At 33.2% G+C, this 21,687-nt stretch overlaps 1 protein-coding gene across 1 annotated transcript in view; it reads right to left on the bottom strand.

Annotated features, from left to right (window-relative positions):
- Positions 1-21,687, bottom strand: part of LOC131852952 (oxysterol-binding protein-related protein 9) — an 89,860-nt gene that overhangs the window by 6,229 nt on the left and 61,944 nt on the right. Inside the window, exons 9-10 of the mRNA XM_059203709.1 lie at positions 4,820-4,920; positions 440-546 (exon numbers count right to left, since the gene is read on the bottom strand). Of these exons, the coding sequence (XP_059059692.1) occupies positions 440-546; positions 4,820-4,920 (208 nt within the window). The remainder of the gene's footprint in view (positions 1-439; positions 547-4,819; positions 4,921-21,687) is intronic.

The following is a 21,687-nucleotide window of genomic DNA, read 5'->3' as shown; positions in this document are numbered from 1 at the left end:
AGGCAGCCATAGGCTACGGTAACCGTTTACCATCAGATGGGCCGTATGCTTGTTTGCCACCATCGTACTATAAAAAAATACTTAAATATATTTTGTAACTATATGCATAATATACATAGAAAACACCCAGATCGATACAAACAATCCTACTCATATTCATGAGCATGGAACAAACATTTCTATTCAGAAATGTTTGTTCCGTGCTAGGAATCGCACCCGCGACTATCGTTATTAAGGCGCTGTGCTAAACCGCTAGACCACCGAAGGAGTAAAATTATATGATTTTATAAATAAGTTAGGATATGCTAGTCACACGAGGGCGTAGTAAGGAGTCTCGTGAAACTATCGCCGTAACTGGATAGCTCTGTACCATCATACAAGTTTGATGGAATATTAGGAGAATAAATATTTAGTTTCTCTGATCTGACTATTGACTGACCTTTGTGAGATCCATTCCAATCTTGACCTGTGAGAGGAGATGAGTAACCACTGAGCCGTGGTTCTCCATTGAGCCCAAGTCGCTATCCGATTCATCTTCATACAGTGCTGTAATATAAAATAATGTAATCATTATATAGTATAAAACAAAGTCGCTGTCTGTCCGTCCCTATGTATGTTTAAGTCTTTAAAATTACACAACTGATTTTGAAACGATTTTTTTAATAGATAAAGTGATTCAAGAGGAACTTTATATGTATATAGTACACCCGGGCGAAGCCGGAGCGAGTAGTTAGTTAATATATAAATTGTAAAACTTAAATTGATTTTATATTTACATTTGTTTAGATTGTCGCTTATAAGTCGATCCAGAATTATTATTTTCTTCTACAATTTTGTTTTATGTGCCATTATTTATCCTAAGGTCTGAAAAGTGTTGTAGTTTTCGCTGCAGCAATATGCTGAGCGGAGTCCTTTTTAGCAAATATTTCTTAGTAGTATATTGGTATAATTATTATTTTATTAAGTTGGAGTTATTTCCGACGGTAGCGGTTTATTTCCTTAATTTATTATTATATAAAATATTATCTATATTACATTACAAAGAGGAAAGATTGAATTGTTTGTTTGCATTGAATAGGCCCCAAAGTCATTGGACCTATTTGAAAATTTATTTTACCATTAAAATCTTACATTATCAAGTACCAAAAAAAGTAAATAAAATAATAACAAAAAGTTCATTCATAATGTATTTTATTGTGTTAAAATTTATAATATTTAACACCTAAATATTTAAACCAATAGTATTAAAAGAAATTTTAAGGGGGTCTTCCTATGTGACGGCCTGTTTTTTAGGGATATTTTAGGATTTTTTTTCTACGACCAGTAAATATTTAGAGCTTCAAGTTTTTTATCATTTATTAACACATATTTGGACAGTATAAATATAAAATTTCAGCTAAAAATATTCAGTCAAACTTGAGTTACAGCGCTCTGAACACCCCCGCCTCTAAAAAAATAGCTCCCACTTCCTCCACGATTCCGGCTGATCGGCTTATCTGAAAAAAAAAAAAAAACGGCGTTTTAATTTGTAGGCTTAAAAGCACGGAATGACCTATAATCAAATGAATATAAAAAAAATTGGATTTTTGATAGACAATTTAAATAAAAGTTGGAAATTAGGCGTTTTTTTTTTTTTGTTTTTTGCTATAAAAGTTTTGAAGTTTTGAAAATTTTCGATTGATAATAGTTCATTCCATGCGTTTACATATATTGAGTGTGCCCTGTAAATTTCAAGTAATTCGGTCCAAGATACAATGGAGGATTTGAAAAACACAGTTTTGAGAAAAACGCGTTTAAAGTTTCATCCGTTAAAAACTATTAATATCAACTTACTCTCATCGGCGATGCCTGGTCCATAGAGTATTCCTTCCTCTTCCTCGTGAAACTCTTTTAAAGCAGATTGTTCAGCTCTTGAGTCAATCCTGGCTTGTTTAACGACATCACTTACGCGCCGCTCAGAGCGTAAGATTCGCTTTTCATCCCGGTTCTCAACATACGCTTGGGCTTCAACCAACAGGGCATCCCATAATCGACATAACTTTTAAAATACCTTGAAAACCTTCATTAAAGATAATAACTGCTAAGTAAGCAATTTCAACAACTTTGGGACCAGAATGAAGATGTTTAGGAGCGAAAGTCCAAATCATTCAAATATTCGTTATTGTTTTGTGTCTCTGCTCCTAAACAACGAATTAATAATTCGTCTTTCGATAAATCTTCGAAAACCGGTTTGATAGCTTCTTGGACTTGCGGAATTAGAGGTGGTTTATCGTGATGAAATTGGTCCAGTTCATTATTAGCTTCAGCCTTACGCCATTTACACCAACTGTCTTCGCCTTCTGGACAAAATTGATGCTGAGGGTTTTCATCATTTTTTACTACGACCAGGATGAACATTTCCACTCGTACTTCCTTTCCGTCCACTCATTATGAAAAAAAATAATTTGTAGCTGTTGCTCTCTTCGAAGTTCAACCAAGACTAAAATAACTTCGGTAAAATATTATAACAATAGAAATTTCTGTTTAAGTCTGTAGAAACGTGTCTAAACTTGTATAAACAAATATATTAATAAAAGGGAGGCCAGGTATAAAGCCGACGGTACACAATAGGCCCGGTCTCTAACTGCCAACTCACCGCTCCGAACAGCTCTTTCTTTTACCTGCTGTATCTTTAAAACGACTTCGAATTTTCTAAAATCGCTTTACTACCGTATTCTAGACATGTTAAGGGAGCAATTTATGAAAAAAAAAAAAAATCGATTTTTTCAACCCATCACATAGGAAGACCCCCTTAAGTAATGTGATTTCAACTATATATTTATTTTAAAATACGCTTATCATTGTACCCTTGGGTAATAGGAGTTCTATTTTTATGGCGAGTCATTTGTAGGTAACTAGAGTTAAGACCAATTCAATTTAGGATCCCCAGGAATGATGCAACAAGCGCACTTAGTACTACAAATGAGACGGCAAGGTTTCAAGTCAGGGCATACACGTCACCTGTTACGAGAACCGGGGTGTGAGTCACGAACGACGAGCGACGAACGTGGTCGGAATGTGAAAATAGGGTTGCCAGGTGACAATTTGAACACACGTTACAAGTGCGTAAACAGGATTTTTTATAATTAGAATAATAATAACACAGGACAATTCACGCAATGCCACCGGGGCCCAAGCTAAGCGAAGCTTGTGTTATGGATACTAAATAACTGAGATAAATGCTTATATAGACTTTTTTCTGTAAATTCGTAATACACATAGCAAACACATGTATTATTTATTTATTTTTCATTGTACTAAAATGTGTGTGGGAAGCTTAATGAGATATGTATGAATATTCGATTTTGGTAAAGGTTATGGATTTTAAACAAATAACAAACAGCCTTAGAAAGTTAATCTTTCTCCAATAAACATATAGACAAATAAAAATAACAAATAATACGACTGTTTAATTTTTATCATTAATTATAGCCCTTTATTCAGATTTTTATTCTTACTTTTTATACTATATCTAATTCTTGGTCGTCTGCTTGCTTCCAAGCAAAGGCCTCCTCTAATCTTTTTTAGAGGAGGAGACTGTTTAATTACGTAATTTTTAAATAACTACACAACACCCTCAAGTTGAATTTAGAAAAGGACTTAAGCTGTTTAAACTAAATTGTCGGTTCCATTAAAGAACCGAACAAAAGAACAGATATAAGCTATTGTTGATATTTAACATGAAATAACATGCTATTTTCTATTACAATTACATACAAATATGTTTCACAAAACTACAAAAATCTTAAAATAACTCTCCTAGAAATTGTTTAAAAAGTAGAATAAACGAGTAAATAAACAAAAATTACGTAAAAAAGAGATTAAGTTTTTGTAGAGAGCGTGACAACCCTAATCAATGAGGATATATAATATACACAAGAGTGAGGAATGTTCGCTTTCCACGTGAGGTCTGAGGGCACGTACAGTGTTATGAAGATGTAACATGCAACGTGTCACTACTGGAGGTGTTGGCCGTCCATTCGATAAGCTTCGATAAAATAATTCAGTTAGCTTCATTAACTGAATATTCAGTTCTGTAAACTGTAAATTCTGTAAACTTAAAGTCGTCTGCGTCGGCACCTCGCCTACATCAACTGAACAACAGCTTGCTTTGTAAGACGTTTCGGTTGAGATAAGCCAGTGATAGTATTATTATTTTCACTATTGTCACATTTTCTCAGCTTGTAGTAGTTTTTTTACCACACTTACGGGCCGAAACCAAGTTAGTGCAGTGTGTGGGTTATTAATTATTATTATTTCAGGACAATTTACACAGCGCCATCTAGACCCAAGTTAAGCTAGCTAAAGCCTGTGTTATGGGTACTAGATAACTAATACAAATACATAGATTTTGTTTTTGTAAATACATACATATTATACATAGAAAACACCCAGAGCGACACAAACAATCATACTCATGAATATAAATGTTTGTGTCGTGCGAGGAATCGGACCCGCGACCATCGGAAGTAAAGCGGTGTGCTATACCACTAGACCAACGAGTAACAGAGACATTTCATCAGATGATGACGTATAATATCTTTATTCCGGCACAAACATTTGTATGATTGTTCATATCGGTGTGGGTGTTTTCTATGTATTAATATGTATGTATTTACGAAAAAAATATATATCTATGTATTTGTACCCACAACACAAGCTTTAGCTAGCTTAACTTGGGTCTAGATAGCGCTGTGTGAATTGTCCTGAGATTATTATTATACCTTGTATGTGTCATTTTACGCAAAAATTAATTTCATTTATGTCTAATGTTACTTACCATCGTAGTCGATCTCCCCGTCTCTGGTGCGCGGCAGATCGACAGCGGGCTGCGCCGAGTCCTGCTCGGGCGCACCCTCCGCCGGGCACGTGCGGCTCGCGCTGTTAAAAAACAAACAAACATTATATTACATACTGTTCTTCTTTGTCCAACCCATGTTCACAGTTTATCTGGGAACGGGTCTCCCTGTCACAAATGCGCCAGAGAACTCTGTATTAGGGTTTTTCAAGACGGTTTTTTAAGGGTAGGGAACTTGCACGTGATATCTCTGGTGTTTCAGGCGTCTATAGGCTACAGGATCCATTTACCACCAGATGAGCTGTATGCTTGTTTGCCACCATGGTAGAATAAAAAAAAATGTTGTCTCATGTCTTAAAAAATGTTGTAATCGCGTTTAATGATATAAATGCTCCCTAAAATACACCATTACAATCATTTCCGGCATTCCCCTAAATAATAGTTAATTCCCCTGATATATAAGGATCTCATTCACTAATTCAATAGCAAGCATGGGGTACCTATCAAACTTCAGTGTAAAATGTTTAGAATTTATTAATTCTACTCAGCTGCAGAGTAAGCTGCAGATGCTGCTACATACTGTATTGTATATGGGAATATCACTGTGAGACTTGAAGAATGGTCGTATAGAATATTAATATTATTTATTTTTATATTACACACAATTTTAGTCTACACCGGCGTCTCGTTATCAGTTCTTCATTTTAAAAGTCTCCAATGACAATGCCTCAAAATAGTGTAATAGTGATTTATTCCTTAAGAAACAGGTTTTGTTTCACGCTTAAAAGGCTGAGAGCATGGTTATGAAATTTAATATGATTATAAATTGTAACACAAACATATTATTTTTATCACAAAAAAAATCAACTCGTAGTTTTTATTAGTAAGGTCATAACTTTTTTTTACTACCAATTATTTTGATTGTTACAAATATAATTGTTGCAGATCGCCCTAATTTCTCTATGTCGGCTAAATGCCAATAATTCTGTACAAATAGTAACACGTATTTACTCAGTAATTTATAGGCTGTTTGTGTTCATATTTAATTGGCAGATTTAATTAAATAGAAGTCAAGGCTTTGTGCTAGTAATAAACATTGAAATTACAGGAATATAAATATGTACATATGTAGATTAAATAATAAATATGGGCACATGTAATTATTTAGTTTAACATAGTTTAGGTTGCAATTATCCTGTTATGTTAAACTTATGAAACATAAGACACATAATCTGCATGCAACCAAACTACAGTCACGTTAGTTTCATAAGTTTCATTGCACGTAGTGGACTCAGTAACATCGCCATGAACTTGCCATGTGCAGTTTTTTTAGTAGGGGGTTTGGGCTATTGTCAGTTGCTTGGACCTGTAGCACTGCGACCTATATACATCTATTGTTCTCGCCCATTTTCAGAGTGCGCTACCTAGATCCGTCAGGGACAAGAATGGAAGAATATTCTTAGAAGTGATGGTTTTTATCTCTTCAGGATAGAGTGTAAACTTTTCAAAGACGATATTACGTTTATGCATGAGTGGGCTACTCTACTACTACTACGATCGCATAGCATATGCTAGCGGCGTTTCCTCTTCCATTTGGCAAAATCTGCAGACTTTTGTTGTACACATGCCTAGGTTTGCCATATGTTTGTTCAATTTGCAGTGTCCTGTGAGGGTCATGATGCGTATATTGTTTTTACTCAATACTCTGCTAAACTTAAACTGCCATGGGCTTACATTTACATCGCGCGCGCTTACAACAGCAGATAAAATATTTATATTACATCTTTTAAAATAATGGTTAAGTTAATCTTTTGCTATGAGATGGGCTAGATACTATTGTGGCTTTCCCATATATAAAAAAATATCGCTATAAAATCGCAAGTTTACATCAGTTTAGGGTGCGATGAAGGTTTTTTACGTTATGCGTAATAATAAATCATTACTAAAACATCGTTAGATATAATATGGTAATTAGACATTTCAACCCGCGAAAGCCTAGCATAAAGCCGCAAGGTCACACCCATACACACAATACAACTTGTGATTTATTACTACAAAAAGTTACCATATCCTTTCATATAGCCAAAATATATTTTTAATATAATAAAAAGATAATAGTCTGATTTTTCATTAAATGTCATCATGAAGTTCAGATCACGGTTTCAATAATGTAATTGTTTTGTTATATTGTGGCTAAATTTATAAATATTATTATAGAGAGTAGTATTAAGATGCATCATAAGTAAACGTTTGAGGCAGAAGTCTTTTATTCAACATATTTTAAATACAATACAGATGCGAGATAGTTTACACGTCTATAAAATTGTAAATATTTAAGAATAAATCGAGCAAATACCAATATTTTGTAAATACATACATACACCTTGGAAACTATTATCTATATATTGTGTATATATACGTGAAGCAAAAACTCAGTACCCCATTTTTACAAAAAATGTGCGCACACTTGTAGTATATATAGAGGAGTGCAGAAAGCTAAAATTATAAGTTCAAGTCTTCATATTAATTAAATAAAAAAAAATCTTTTATCTAAAAATATAGAATAAAATACAATAATTAATATATGTGTGTGTAATACATACACACAAACACATTAATTACTAATGAGTCAGTATGAAATCAATATTTTATACTACCAAACACCAAACGACCAAACACTATAAATGCCAATAGTCCTAAAACTATATAAATACTGTAAGTAGTATATAAAAAAATTAAGTATGCACTATACTAAATCGATATAGTAATATAAACGACTCGCCTTGACATTGCAGGGTTGTCAATTTACAAGAATATTGTGTATTTTGTCAGCTACAGAAATATGTGGGGTAAGAAGAAAGTAAATTGCTTAGTCAAAAATGTCCGTCTCGGTGACATCTTCATATCTTTCATTATTGGATTACTTATTAAATTTGGAATTTTTATATATTTTTTTTAATGTTGTTACCTAATGTATAATTGCTTAATCAAAAATGCCCGTCTCTGTGACATCTTCATATCATTCATTATTGAATTACTTATTAAATTTGGAATTTTACATATTTTTTTAATGTTGTTACCTAATGTATAATTGCTAAATCAAAAATGCTCGTCTCTGTGACATCTTCATATCTTTCATTATTGGATTACTTATTAAATTTGGAATTTTTATATATTTTTTTTTAATGTTGTTACCTAATGTATAATTGCTTATTTTTTTTTTAATGTTGTTACCTAATGTAAATTGCTAAATCAAAAATTGTCTCTGTGACATCTTCATTCTTTCATTATTGGATTACTTATTGTATTTTATTATATTTGCTCACCGGAAACATCAGAATAGAATAGAATGTCCTTTATTAAAATTAATTTAATTTAAGCCCTTTTGAATAGTCATAGTTATCTTTCTTTTCTATATGTATTCTATATAGACACAGTTTGGCACTTACATTATTTTCATGTAGAAGCAATATACAAATAAGCTATATTAATTGTAGGTAATTAATATTTATTCAACAAATACCTACATGCTTTCTCACAACCATACTATCGTTGGTGGGAATGTAACATTTGCATCCTTGACCATGGCGGTGTCAAGGCAGTCTGTTCGCCATTATAATTAGGGCTGCCAACTTTTAATAAGAAAAATAATAATAATAACTCTGGACAATTCACACAGCAACTGATACAAATGCTTATATTAACTTAAAAATAAATGTAAATACATGAATCTTTTATATATAAAATACACACCAATAAAAAGAAACCTACGTTTATATACGATTACAATAAGTTTGTATCGTGCGAGCAATCGAACCCGCGACCATCGGATGTAAGGTTTATATGATAGACCACCGAGATAATAAAAAATAAATATAAAAATAAATTTCAACTTTTAGGTGTAAAAATATATTTTAACTGCTGTAGAAGGGTAAAAATTTTGCCTATAAAATTATCACTTAGTGGTATAAAAATATATATAAATCTATTCTTAGACCTACCGAATATGCATATAAAATTCCATCAAAATTTTGGAGGAGTATGGCATCTAACTCTGTGACGAAAATTTCTTATATTAGTTATAGGTAGATAGATAGTATGTATTATAGTGGACAGCCCTAATTATGTCACACCGTACCATACTTGTATTGATCACAAGTTAGTGTCTGTGGGACACGTATTCCTTACCAACTAAGAAACGGTTATTACGCAGGGCGTTACTTTCGAAAGTATTCGATAATTAACTACATATTAAATAACTTTACTTTGCATGAAAAATATTACGCTTGATTTAAATATCGAATAACAATTGATGGGTTAGGTGGTTTAGGGATAGACACCTAACTTCCGATGGATTAGATTCCTCGCACAGTACAAAAAATTGCATTCATGAGTATGATTGGTTGCATTCCCAAAGATGTTTCCTATTTATATTATGTATGTGTTTACAAAAAAAAATGTGTTTATGTATTTCTATCAGTTGTCTAGTACCTATAACACAAGCTTTGAGTAGCTTGTACCTATATGGTATTATGTTAACTGTCCTGGGTTATTATTATTAATAGTTTCGGAGAAAAAATAGATTTTAATCCAATTAATCAGAACGTTCAAAATGAGTGGGCAATCAACGAATAATTGACCATACTAATACTTCTTCAGCATGGAGTAGCCCACCGTTGGGCACATGCCTATCCGATCCATTTCAGCTGCATGGTTCGTGGGTTGCCGGTGACATACTATATAAATGAGAAATTGTCTGCCAGTCTGTCTAAATAGTTGAACGGATCCTAAAAAAAATTGGCGTCATAAATTGTATCACTAGAATTTTATCTTAATAAAAAGTTTATTTTTTACACAGACGGTTTTTGGATAGACTTTGATATACGTTTAATTTCGCTATGTAGTTGCCAAAATTTCTTCCTAACCCCTCTATTTGTCCATTTAAATAAGATGGAAGTGGGCGTAGCATTCAGTTTGCCAAATTCAACAAAGACGGAAACATCTCGCCTTATCGCTCTAACAATACGTAGACTCTCCTAATAATACTAATATTATAAAAAGCGAGGGTTTTTTTATGAAATTTGATATTAATATAATATATATCACAAGGATAGACTGAGTTTGTATAGTAATGGATGAAAGTTAATACAAAACAAAGGCGCGGGTAACGACGAGTACAGAAGATTCATAGGTCTGTTCTCAATGACATTCAAAAAATTCAACGCGATGGATTTTGTTTCTGTTGGCCGTAGCTACTCTTTATAGTTTCACCGAATGATTGGAGGCGAGTGCAGATAGCACTCCAAAACCGCGAAAGATCTTATGGAGCGGCTGAAGGCCGACGCTTGCTTAACGGATACGACTTAAGTCTGAGGGCACCACTAGGGGTTCGAACCTCGGCTCAGGCCGTCGTAATTTCTATCGCAATTTGAATTAGACGGGCGATCCATCGGAGAGGAGACGGATGAGCTTGCTATTCTGTGCTAAACTTCTCAAATATGTTTCTCTCGCTCTTGTCGGTTTTGTCGGTTGACGCCAGAGAGATAGAACGTTTCACAGTTAGAGAAACAGTGAGCTATATAATAACAAACCTATATAGCTGGGAGGAAGGGATTATTAGTAACGGGGAATAGTAACACCATTGCTAGCAATGTACCATGTCAGTTGATCTCCACGCAGTTCCCCCTGGAAACTTATTTGCTAAGACTCCATGCTCATTTTATCGTCCTCCACTGGTGCCCCGCCAGCGTAAACCGTTTAGTGCAGGCGTTTGCACTATTGCAATATTATCCATAAAAAAAACTACACAGCCAACATGAGTGAACTCAGAACGCATTGTTAGCAAACAAAGTTAATTAGTGCACGCGAGTATGACCGCTCGGCATGAATATTACTGCACCGGTCTTCAATAATTAAATTATGTTGTGAATATGTATCATCAAATAAAGGAGTTTCTTTTAATTTCTGTCACAATATTGTATCTGTCTGTTACCTTGGTAGTATAGCATAATGCCGTACCTTCCGAGTGTCGTGGGTTCGATCCCGAAAATACAGCTACATATCTATGTAGAAATGTGTATGGATGTAATTTTTATATTAAAGTAATGTTTAATTGGACAATTCATATAATATTCATAACCCTGGACAATTCACATAACACCATCTAGTTCCAAGGTAAGCAGAGCTTGTGTTATGTACTAGACAACTGATTAATACACATTTTTTTTTGTAAATTCATACACAATTCCCGTAGAAAACAACCAGACCGATACAAATAGCCATACTCATGACTACAAATGTTAGTACCATATGAGGAATCGAACCCGCGAACATCGGAATTAAAGCGCTAAACCGCTGCACCAGCGAGGCCATTATATGTATAGATAACGAAAAGCAATATCCATGAAATAATTATTCGGTTTTCGTGCGGTCGACTGTTTCAACACTGTTTTGGCTGAATGGAGCGATTTCACTATCTAACGAATTAAAAAAAAAGCAGCCGGCTTGCGGCCAAATCGATTCCGACGCATATATATGCTTGGCAAACAAAACCAATAACAAAGCATATTGTTACATTTTATATTAATAACTTGTACACATGTCAAAGGAAATTGTCAAATTCAAATGCATCTGAACGGATTTTGATAATTATTTTTAAAATTTCTAGCGTGTTTATAGAAATAAAAAAAATCTACTTGCTATGAGAATAATTAAGAATATATTATAAATGCAGTATAACAAACACTAGCTTCGCATAACTGTACAATATACTTACGTATGTGACATAGATCGTAAATTATATATGATCAAAATCCGAAAATAACGACTTTGTACTTTTTTTATTGGGTTGTTTGGACTTGGACTTGTAGCACTGCGACCTATATAGATCTATTGTGCTCGCCCTTTTTCAGAGTTCGCTACCTAGACCCGTCAGGGACTGAAAAATATTCTTAGAAGCGATGGTTTTTATCTCCTAGGGAAAGAGTGTCAACTTTCCAAAGGAGATATTTCGTTTATGCATGAGTGGGCTACAACCACATAGGATGTGTAATGGCGTTTCCTCTTCAGTTTGGCAAATTCTGAAATTTTTTGGTTTGTTGTGCTATAAAATGTTATTTTAATAGGAGATTTAGTTTAGAGTTATCTTTTATAAGCAATAAACGATGACTAAAAAAATCTTCTTTAAATTAAAACTGTATTATAGAGAGCGCAAGACCAAATCCAAAGATCGTGAGGAAAGCGCATATATATATATATATATATAAATTTGAACATATTAAATTCAACATGATATATCAAGTTGATAATACCTATGAATGCTTTATCTGGGTTAACAGTCGTGAATATAAATAAAAAAAGAATCCAGCACAATTTACACAACGCCATCTATTCAACGACTAAAGCAGATTGTATTACGAGCTCAGCAACTCAGCAACTGATAGAAATCCTCGAATGTTTTTTGTTGTCAATACATACATAAACACATAGAAAACATACAGATCTAATCATAATTATAAATACAGATGTTTGTATCGTGCAAGGAATTGAACCCGCGACCATCAGTAGTGGTTGCGTGCTAAACCGCGATAGTCTATAGAAGTAGAGGCCGTCAATATTATACTTTTATATTATTTATACAAATATTACTCATAAGTTTAGTAAAATTTAGTATATATACTGTATGAGACAACGCCTCTGCATTGCGTATTTACAAATGTAGTACCTTTATCCGGGCAAATTTTGTATACAATATTAGTACGTTATGCAAGTAGAGATGTAATAACAATTAACTAGTTCTATACCCCTAATTAGAGAGTAACCGTTAGTTATAGAAGGCTATTAGATCATTAAATACATAAGCTATGTAAATCAATTTATGAAACTGTGTTGGTAAATTTAGTCATAAAACATCAATATTAAGATTTTTATTTCATACTAGAGACTAAAAAGCTGTAGTTGGCCTTTACAGCTTCACCGGGCGAGTGCAGGTGGCAGTCCAAACTTGCGGAAGGACTTATGGAGCGGCTGAAGACCAACTCCTGCCTGACGGATACGACTTTAATCTGAGGGCACCGCTAAGGGTTCGAACATTGGCTCAAGCTGTCATAATTTCGATCCCTGTTTTAATTGGACCGGGGCATCCCCCATCGGAAGGGAATATCAAGGCGTCACAAGTAGTCACAACACCTTTTACATAGTAAGATAAATTTTCGTTTAAATTCTAGTTTAAATATAATATTTATTATACTATAAAAATAGTATAAATTTATTATAGTTTGTAAGTTGTATTTTAAATTTTTCTTTATAGATCGACTTGTAGAGGTTAGAACTATTAATAGCAGATTTTTTATTATATTATTTAGTATTTTATTATTATAATATCATTGGAGAAAATAGTACACTAATATCGAGATAAGTACATAGTTGTGCAATATATGCGGGACATGCACAGATATTTTTTTTTTAATTTGATTAGGAAATAATTCCTGTAAGCATTTATATAAATTCCATTCAAATCATTAAATAATATCTAACTTTTACTTTTTTCAATCAAGACAGTCCTATTAATTTTCTAATTCTAACTTTGTTTGAAGTGAAGTTCATTTTTATAAAGGATATAAAAAATCTGTGAACTTTATTTAGGGTTACTATAGATTTTCGCGTGCGTCATCACCTCGCACAATTTCCTGTACAAAAACGACGAAATTTACGACCTGTGATATAATTAATGTCTTATGAAATACTGTAACAGAATATTTATCGCATTTTTGTTGTCGAGCAAAATTAGGAATTGGTAGAAATGGTACGATTGAAGACATGGCATGGGCATTGTGATATTATGGATGCTATTTTCGTCTGGAGGTCGACCGCTGACTCTTCCTATCAGTTAGGCCGTCATCGCTTTTGACATTTTAATTGGAATAAAAAATTGCATTTCCAGTATTGTTCCTGAAACTTCTCTGTAAATTACAATAAGTGAGTTTGTTTTTACCCTTTGCGCATTTAATTTTTGTCTCTTGAATATTTCCTGAGATACTTTTTAAAGTCCTCTGAGTGGCAAAAATGTCTCATCTATTTCTATTCGGCGACAGAAAAAGGAAATTGCAGAAGAAAAAAGTTATATAAGTGAAATCACTTATATAACTTATTTTTTCTCGTTCTTTTAATTCGGAAATCATGTATAAATAGTTGTTAACATTTCAGGAGTTCGCAACTTTTGGCCTGAATCACTTTGGTGGCAAATCGACGATTCATTTCCACTAAACTCCGCAGTAACGTATTGACCATGAGATTGACCTAATTTGTCTGAACTGGTAACCATACTTATTACGTTCTTCACAATGTTTAGTCATGTGCGAAGTAATTTGTAAATTGGTTTCGCAAAAGAGAAAATCGGTAGCAAATACAAGTATGTAAGTACAGAATTCATGCAATTAATCAGTACACGTAGAGACTATGCTTTAGAACTGGACTAAGAGGTACTGTTTTATTCTGTACCTATTAATTAATATAATTGCACAAATTTTGCAAGAATTTTATCTCCAAAAATAGGTGTGCCTATTTATAACATTTAACTAATAAATTGCTATGTTTTTGTACAAATGTATAGGTACTACTATGTTATGTTACAAATGTAAAAGACACGTCGTTTTGGGACTTACGCCTTACTTAAAGAGGTGAAAGTTTTGTATCTATTTTTGAAAAGATCCAAACAAATTAATCTATTATAATAATATTCAGTAACGGGAAGGAAAGATCCTATGGTGTAAAATATCAATTTATCATCTGACACGAAAAGTGAAAAATAATAAAAACTTCCGACAGTCCCCAAACGCGCCTCCAGCTAGCCCAAACCCGGGAAAAGCCGGATCGATGGCAACTCTACGCATGGGGAAAGTCGCCAGAAGTTGTTAGATAGAAAAGTATATAACAATAGCCTGAAGGTAGATTATTCAACGTAGAAAACAATAACATCGACTCGTCTGTTGCAAGTGAAGTCATTTAACCGTAACTTTCCATTTTACTGCTTCGATGATTGTTCATCACCGGAAGCAGTTGAACTTATAACGGCCGGTTGCCGCTAATATTAGGCGCTTCTTATCAGTTTTTCACTGTACGATAGTAGGGAGATTAGATTGCTACGTAAAATGAATATTTTATACTTGGTAATCCAAATCTGAATGGCTCAAATCAAATCAAAATATTTTTTTATATTGCACTGAATAAAGTATTTTTCTTTCTTTCTTTCAAATCAATTATTATTTATTCAGGTAGGACATTTTAGCCACTTATAAACGTCAAATTTTTTGTGGTAATTCAGATAATAACAGATAAATAACAATAATACAGATTCTATTCAGAAAAAGCTCGGCCAGCCAGTCAAGAAAGCTTGCGTACAAGTTTATTAGTAGAAATTATCTATATATTGATGGAAGATAATTATATATATCTATATATATAAAGTTATCTTCCATCGATAGACTAACACAGTCTGTTTGACATCTTCAACCGCTACATATATTTTTCTTTTTTGATACAATGTGTGAACTTAAGACCGTGAAATTGTACCGTTATGAAACCGATTATGATCGTTCGAGATCACGACACGTAGGTCTACCAAATGAACGTTTATTAGAAATCACCGTATAATGGTTTTATAATAGACGCGTTAAATTGTAGAAATGAACTAAATTTTTATGAAATTTCGATAACTATTGATGAAGAATATGTTTTCGTACAAGTATTGCGAAGTAATTAAGAATGAAAATATGAAACATCAAGAACTAGTTTAAAAGTATACGACCAATGAGCAGTCCTAGATTAAGCCATAGAACAATGATACGATTAAAAATATGGTATAAATCTTGTTATTAAAGCAGTTCACAGAAAACCACCTATAACACAGATATTCATTAATTTGAATAGACAGACAAATTCCAAATATTGTCCCCTAGTAACTAATTCCTCCGAATCGATTTCGGTTCCAAAGTTAGTGGAATAGGTAAGTACTACCTTAGAAGCGTTGACTGGTCCACAGTCTACGGGTAGGAATGAATTATATTGTTTTCTTCGATAAGCAGACTATGTTTAACACAGAGTAAAATATAACATAGAGCCTCTAACTACGCTTTAGATATTCCACTAATTTTGTACACGAAGTCAGTTCGGATGAATAAGGCAGACCTCAATATTTGTGCACCAGTAGGTTTCAATGGACAATTCGTGACTGAATTAATTAAGGAAATAAAAAATAAACATTTAGGAAGATACATACAGAGAGTCTACGTTAGAGGCTTTGAAAGCTCTTTATTATTAAGTATTAATACAACATGTAAAAGGGAACTAAATGAAAATGAAGTCACAAAAGCTATTAAAATTAAACGACACCTTTGACATTTAAGTGAAATACTGAAATATAAATCAGAGGAGAATAAAGTTTAAAGGTATCATTTCGCTTTGGTTCCATTGGGGAATATAGTAATTGGACACTTTCTATTCGTATCAAGAAAAAATCATTATAGATTTTTTAAAATATTCTTTACTTTGGACGTATTTTACACGTTAACAAAATAATACTATATATTGTTTTGAACACGCTGGAAAGTAAATATGCAACTATTATTTATTTTACCTTAATAGTGGTATGTAATAAAATTAAATTTGTCAACTTTTAATAGAAAATAACCCTTATTTCTGATGACATATATCACTTATCGTGTCCATGGGTTATGATGGATACGGTACGGTAAGGTACGGTCTTCCATAAACAAATATAAATAAAGTATCGAGCATACAGTAAGTTATTGTAAGTGTAAGTTATTTGCAGCATAAAACGAACGAACAAAAATTTTTGTAGCAACATCATAACCTTAAAACTGCAATAATTCCTATTAATGGTAATACATCGGTATCTATATTGCCGCAAGGTGTTAAGTCCGTCATGTGCTACTACTTTGGTATTACATATATTAATGTTATATAAATAACTAAATATTCACCAAATAAATAAAAGAATTTTATTTATTAGCAATGAACATAAAATTTCAGCATACTCTATAAGTTCACGAGTGTTTGTCTGACACCGGCATCCAGGCAAGAGAGAAGTTATCATATTATAGAACAATGCGAAAGATGTAATAGTGGACACTGTAAGTGGAACTTACTGTTTGCTAGTCTTAAGGAACTTGTTTTGGAGTTATAAAGAGTAGACATATGACAAATGTTGACGGCGACGGTTGACTGGTAGAGAATGCCATCAGGCATTAAATTCGCCATGTATACAAATTTGTGTGCAAATAAATAAATAGAGGGAAACTGTAAAAAGTCGTCTACGTGAATACATCCGTCTCACCTATACCAGCCGTCAAGTTGCTTGTAATTTAAGATATGTTAGGTTATATAGGATAATAATTAATCAGCATTTTACCTTCGTCCTTTGGAAAGGCAAAACATTTCGCATCGTTTTAACCGGACGTATGATAATACATTATGATTTATTTTATGATAATAAATAATGGTCGCTATAAGCAGTTTGTTGCTTAAACCGGATTCGCACTAAACGGTTATATTATTTTAGTAGGTGACTATGAAACCTAATATGATTAAACATTACCGTCGCTAAAATAGGTTAGTCGTTATAAGCGAAATCGTTATATACGAATTCTACTGTATAAATAAAAAATATTAGTTCATAATATGTTATACATTGAAAATAAATCTAAAGTTAGTAAAAGGTCAATAAGATTATTAAGTTGCTATTATGTATATTGAAAGAGCATTAGTGTAGAAGCAAGATACAATTAGACGATAAGAAAGTATTTATTGAACGAAGATGCAATGAAGTTGAAAGCATTTATAGAGGTCAATGGCTTCAGAAATAGCCTAACACAAAACTATGAACCAGAGGGCATGCAGTTCAAATGTACCAGCGTAACATCAAACAATGACTATCTTATTTAGTAGATAAAACGTCTAAATAATACTAAGATTATACCGATATGTATGCAATTGTTTATATTGTATTGATACTATTAAATTAAGGCTTCTCTGATATTGGTAAAGAGCCTAAGTTTAAGCTATTTATTGGCATGTCAAAGCCTTGGTGGTCTAGCGGTTTGGCAAACCGCTTTACTTCCGATGGTCGCGAGTTCGATTCCTCGCACGGTGCAAACATTTGTATTCATGAGTATGATTGTTTGTATCGATCTGGCTGTTTTCTATGTATATTAAAAAAAACTAAGTATTTATATTAGTAGTCTAGCACCCATAACACAAGCTCTGCTTTCCGTGGGACTAGATGGCGTTGTGTTAAATGTCTAGGGGTTATGTATTTATTTATAAGGCAATATCAAAAGCAATCATCATCATCTTGCTCATTTAATTCAATTATTGTACTATTAATTTAATTAATTTTTACAGTAAATAAGCAATACATAGTAATTGAAGCCATGGTAAGTAAATTATAGGGATATGTTTCCATTGTACAATGTAGTGCTAAATAACTAAAATTTTTAGTAAAACCGTCTACGTTCCATTTTGATTACCGGAGTGCTCTACTAGCTTTAAAAAGAGATAATATAATTGAACTGTTTGAAGTTTTTATACACAGAGGTCATAGAGGTGATAAAGCTGAGTTGTTTGCCCTTCTAAATGAGCAAAGTTTAAATGCCGCGTGTGTTGTTGGAGAAAATTATTCAAATATTGATTAGTTGCTGACCCGAATGGAGCATTTCAAATTTTATGTTATATATATTTTTATTGATTGGGTACGTAAGGTACGATAAGTCATAAATGGTCGTAATTACCATATAAAAGTTAAAACACCAAGAGAAATGAGATCACAGTGGCTGTTAATGAGTAACGTGGGGCTGCCTGAAAACCAGCGCTGTATAGGTGCACCTCATTGAAGTTGTGCTTATATCAGCAACATCTGAATCAGCTCCTATTGCCAACATTGTATGTTTCTTTCTGATTTTGTGTATTATTGATAATTTGTTATTGTTGTTAATTTTATTTGAAGCTGCAAAAATGTCCTGAAATGAGGCAATAGACTGTAAACTGTTACCTTTTGCATTTGATTGGAACCTAGTCAGATCAGACACAAAACTCCAAAAGTAACTCGATGGATGATAGACAACGACGTCGTAATAACGCAAATTGGGATACGATTTGGGAAGACTATGGATTAACTGACTGAAATGAATATAAGAGCCTGGCTGCATAGCGCATTTCAATAGTGTAAGTAAGTTCATAGTGTATAATAACGTATAGCAGAGGTGATGATTACGTTTAAATGGTATAGGTTATTGATCCGTACTTGAACTGTGTATATTCTAATTACTTAGTAACACAATATTATAAAGTAAGTTTTAAGGGCGCCGCAATGAATGGTAAACCAAGGTTATCATAAAATATAATTGTTCGGTACCCAAACGAAAACAAATAATGGAATATTTTACAAGGATCCTCTTCCTAGAGCCTCCGCATATTTTTCCGCTTGTCTATATAGTTATTTAATATAACACAATGGTATAAAGAGAAACGTATTTTATAAATTATTAATAATGTATATAGATACAACTAGCTGGCATTCATACACTACGAATCGAATTGTACCACATACAAAAAACAGTTTAAAAAACAGTGATTTTACGTCAACACGATACGACGATGTTTGATATAGTCGTACTAGCATTTTTTCTGATACTATAGTAGAAATATTCTTTTGTAAACTTGTTGTAGTGTATTTTTATATCATCGTACAGTCATATTATTATTATTCGATTAGTTGGACCTATCTTTAAGGTTTTATCCAAGTTGATCGTGATGATTTGGTGTTAAATCAGCCTGACTTTACTACTGACGTTAGGCTTTTGAATATCATTGCTCAAATGACAGTCGGCCAAATCGATCTAGCGTCAAATACTGACAATACCTCATCACTCACAGTAGTTAAATCCAAATTATCTCACCTTTCACTGTCTCTCCTCAGCGACCACCTCCGAGAAGTTAATGCTCTGAGCATTATTTCAACACTTTAATCACTAATACATCACAATTTATACTTTAATTTTGAACCACTGAGATCATTATCAAATGATCGAGTCAGGAAACTATCACATTTACGAGGCACTAATTTTGGAGTTGAAGGTGTGTTCTGTTATAAACTAGGCTTGTATTAGATGTATAAATCTGGAAGTAATGCAAATACATTATATATAGCCGTTTTAGATATTTGTGCAAGTATTAGTGTAAAAGTGTACAGTGCATAAGCATTAGCGGTGGTACCTAATGCAAATAACTGAAGTGTCATATAAGTTTGACGCAGTGAAATATTTCTAAATACTCAGCTAAGCAGCTCGGTGAAAGAATGAGCTGATTTTAAATAATAGGATAAAGGCAAGAAAAAGTGGTATCTGCTGCTAACTGATGTCATTTAATGCCTAAAATAGCATTCATATTAGAAACTGTATATGATAATTACGATATGATACTTGCATTCTACAATATTCTTATGTGTTCGGCTATTGTAATGCATTTAGGAGCACGTCGTCATACATGGTTTTACATGCCATGTCAGTATTGGGCTTCTTATAGTCTGTGTTCAGGTCCAAGCCACTACTTGTTGGTCTTTCTACTGAGATAATAGCTATATCCTTAATAAACTCATTATCGCACTAAAATGCAATCGTCATACTTTTGGAGACGTTAATTTTAATAAGGAACTACGAATTAGAACGTAGTGAGTGAATTACGCGTTGCGCTGTGACTCTTTATGTGTGTTTTGTGCTGCTTGATAGAATTTAAGGTCAGAAATTAATGCAACATTAATATTAATATCTGGTATCCCATCCGTAACCAATTCGAGAAGTGAAATAACATTAGCGTTCTGAATTTTAGATGTCTATTAAATTATCCTGCTATAAAATATTGCCCTATTTGGGTAAGTAAATTATATAAAGAGATTACTACCACGAAATTACACGTGTACATTATACATCCAGCACTCAAGGATACAGGGATTATATTTAGGTCAGCGGACCATATGAACCAAATAGCAGCAGACAGGGTAAATAAATTAACACTTTTCATCAGGTGCGCAGTCAGTTTGTACGCCATTCATATCGTATCTTTATATCGTATAAAATAAAGTCGCTGCCGCTGTCTGTTCGCTTATATCTATTAAAATATGCAACAGATTTTAATGCTGTTTTCGGCAATAGATAGCGCGATTCAAGAGGAAGGTTTATATATATAATATTTGTGTTATAGTATTGAATATACCGCGAAATTCAAAGATTTGTAATGCATTCGGGCGAAGCCGGGGCGGGAGTGAGAAATTAAAATTTAAGAGTTTTGATATAACAAGCTCATATTCTAGCATTTCAAAACAAGATCTTGGAAGGAAATAGCGTAGGATACTCTTTAATGAGAGTGTTCAGAACGGGGCACCACCTCCGTATATCAACAATAGCTCTTTATAATCCTATTTTACAAAGGATATAATGTAGATGTCCTTAGGCTTATTTAACACACATTAAAGAATTGGGTCAGAACATTTTTCAAAGAATCCAACAAATCTAATTTTTAGTATTGATAACAAGGGTATGATTAATAATGGCACTATAATGAAGGGCTTTGTGAGAATGCGCAATGTGCATGAACAAGGGAATGAAACATCCAGTGTGCTTGACTGCAAATATAACTCCCAGTACATGTTTTATGAGCTAGTTTGATGGCCGGTCCATGAATACGTCTTATTACTTGAAAAGACAGTAAAACTGTTTCCTTGTAATTTTAAATGGGAAACAAGTTGGCAGCTCAAGTGATGCAAAAGGACAACTGCGTCC

Source organism: Achroia grisella, unplaced genomic scaffold (assembly GCF_030625045.1).
Source record: "Achroia grisella isolate CSIRO2021 unplaced genomic scaffold, CSIRO_AGI_Agris_v1 utg869, whole genome shotgun sequence".
Lineage (NCBI taxonomy): Eukaryota > Metazoa > Arthropoda > Insecta > Lepidoptera > Pyralidae > Achroia > Achroia grisella.
Note: the sequence above shows the minus strand (reverse complement) of the source record. Positions and strands in the feature narration are given on the sequence as shown.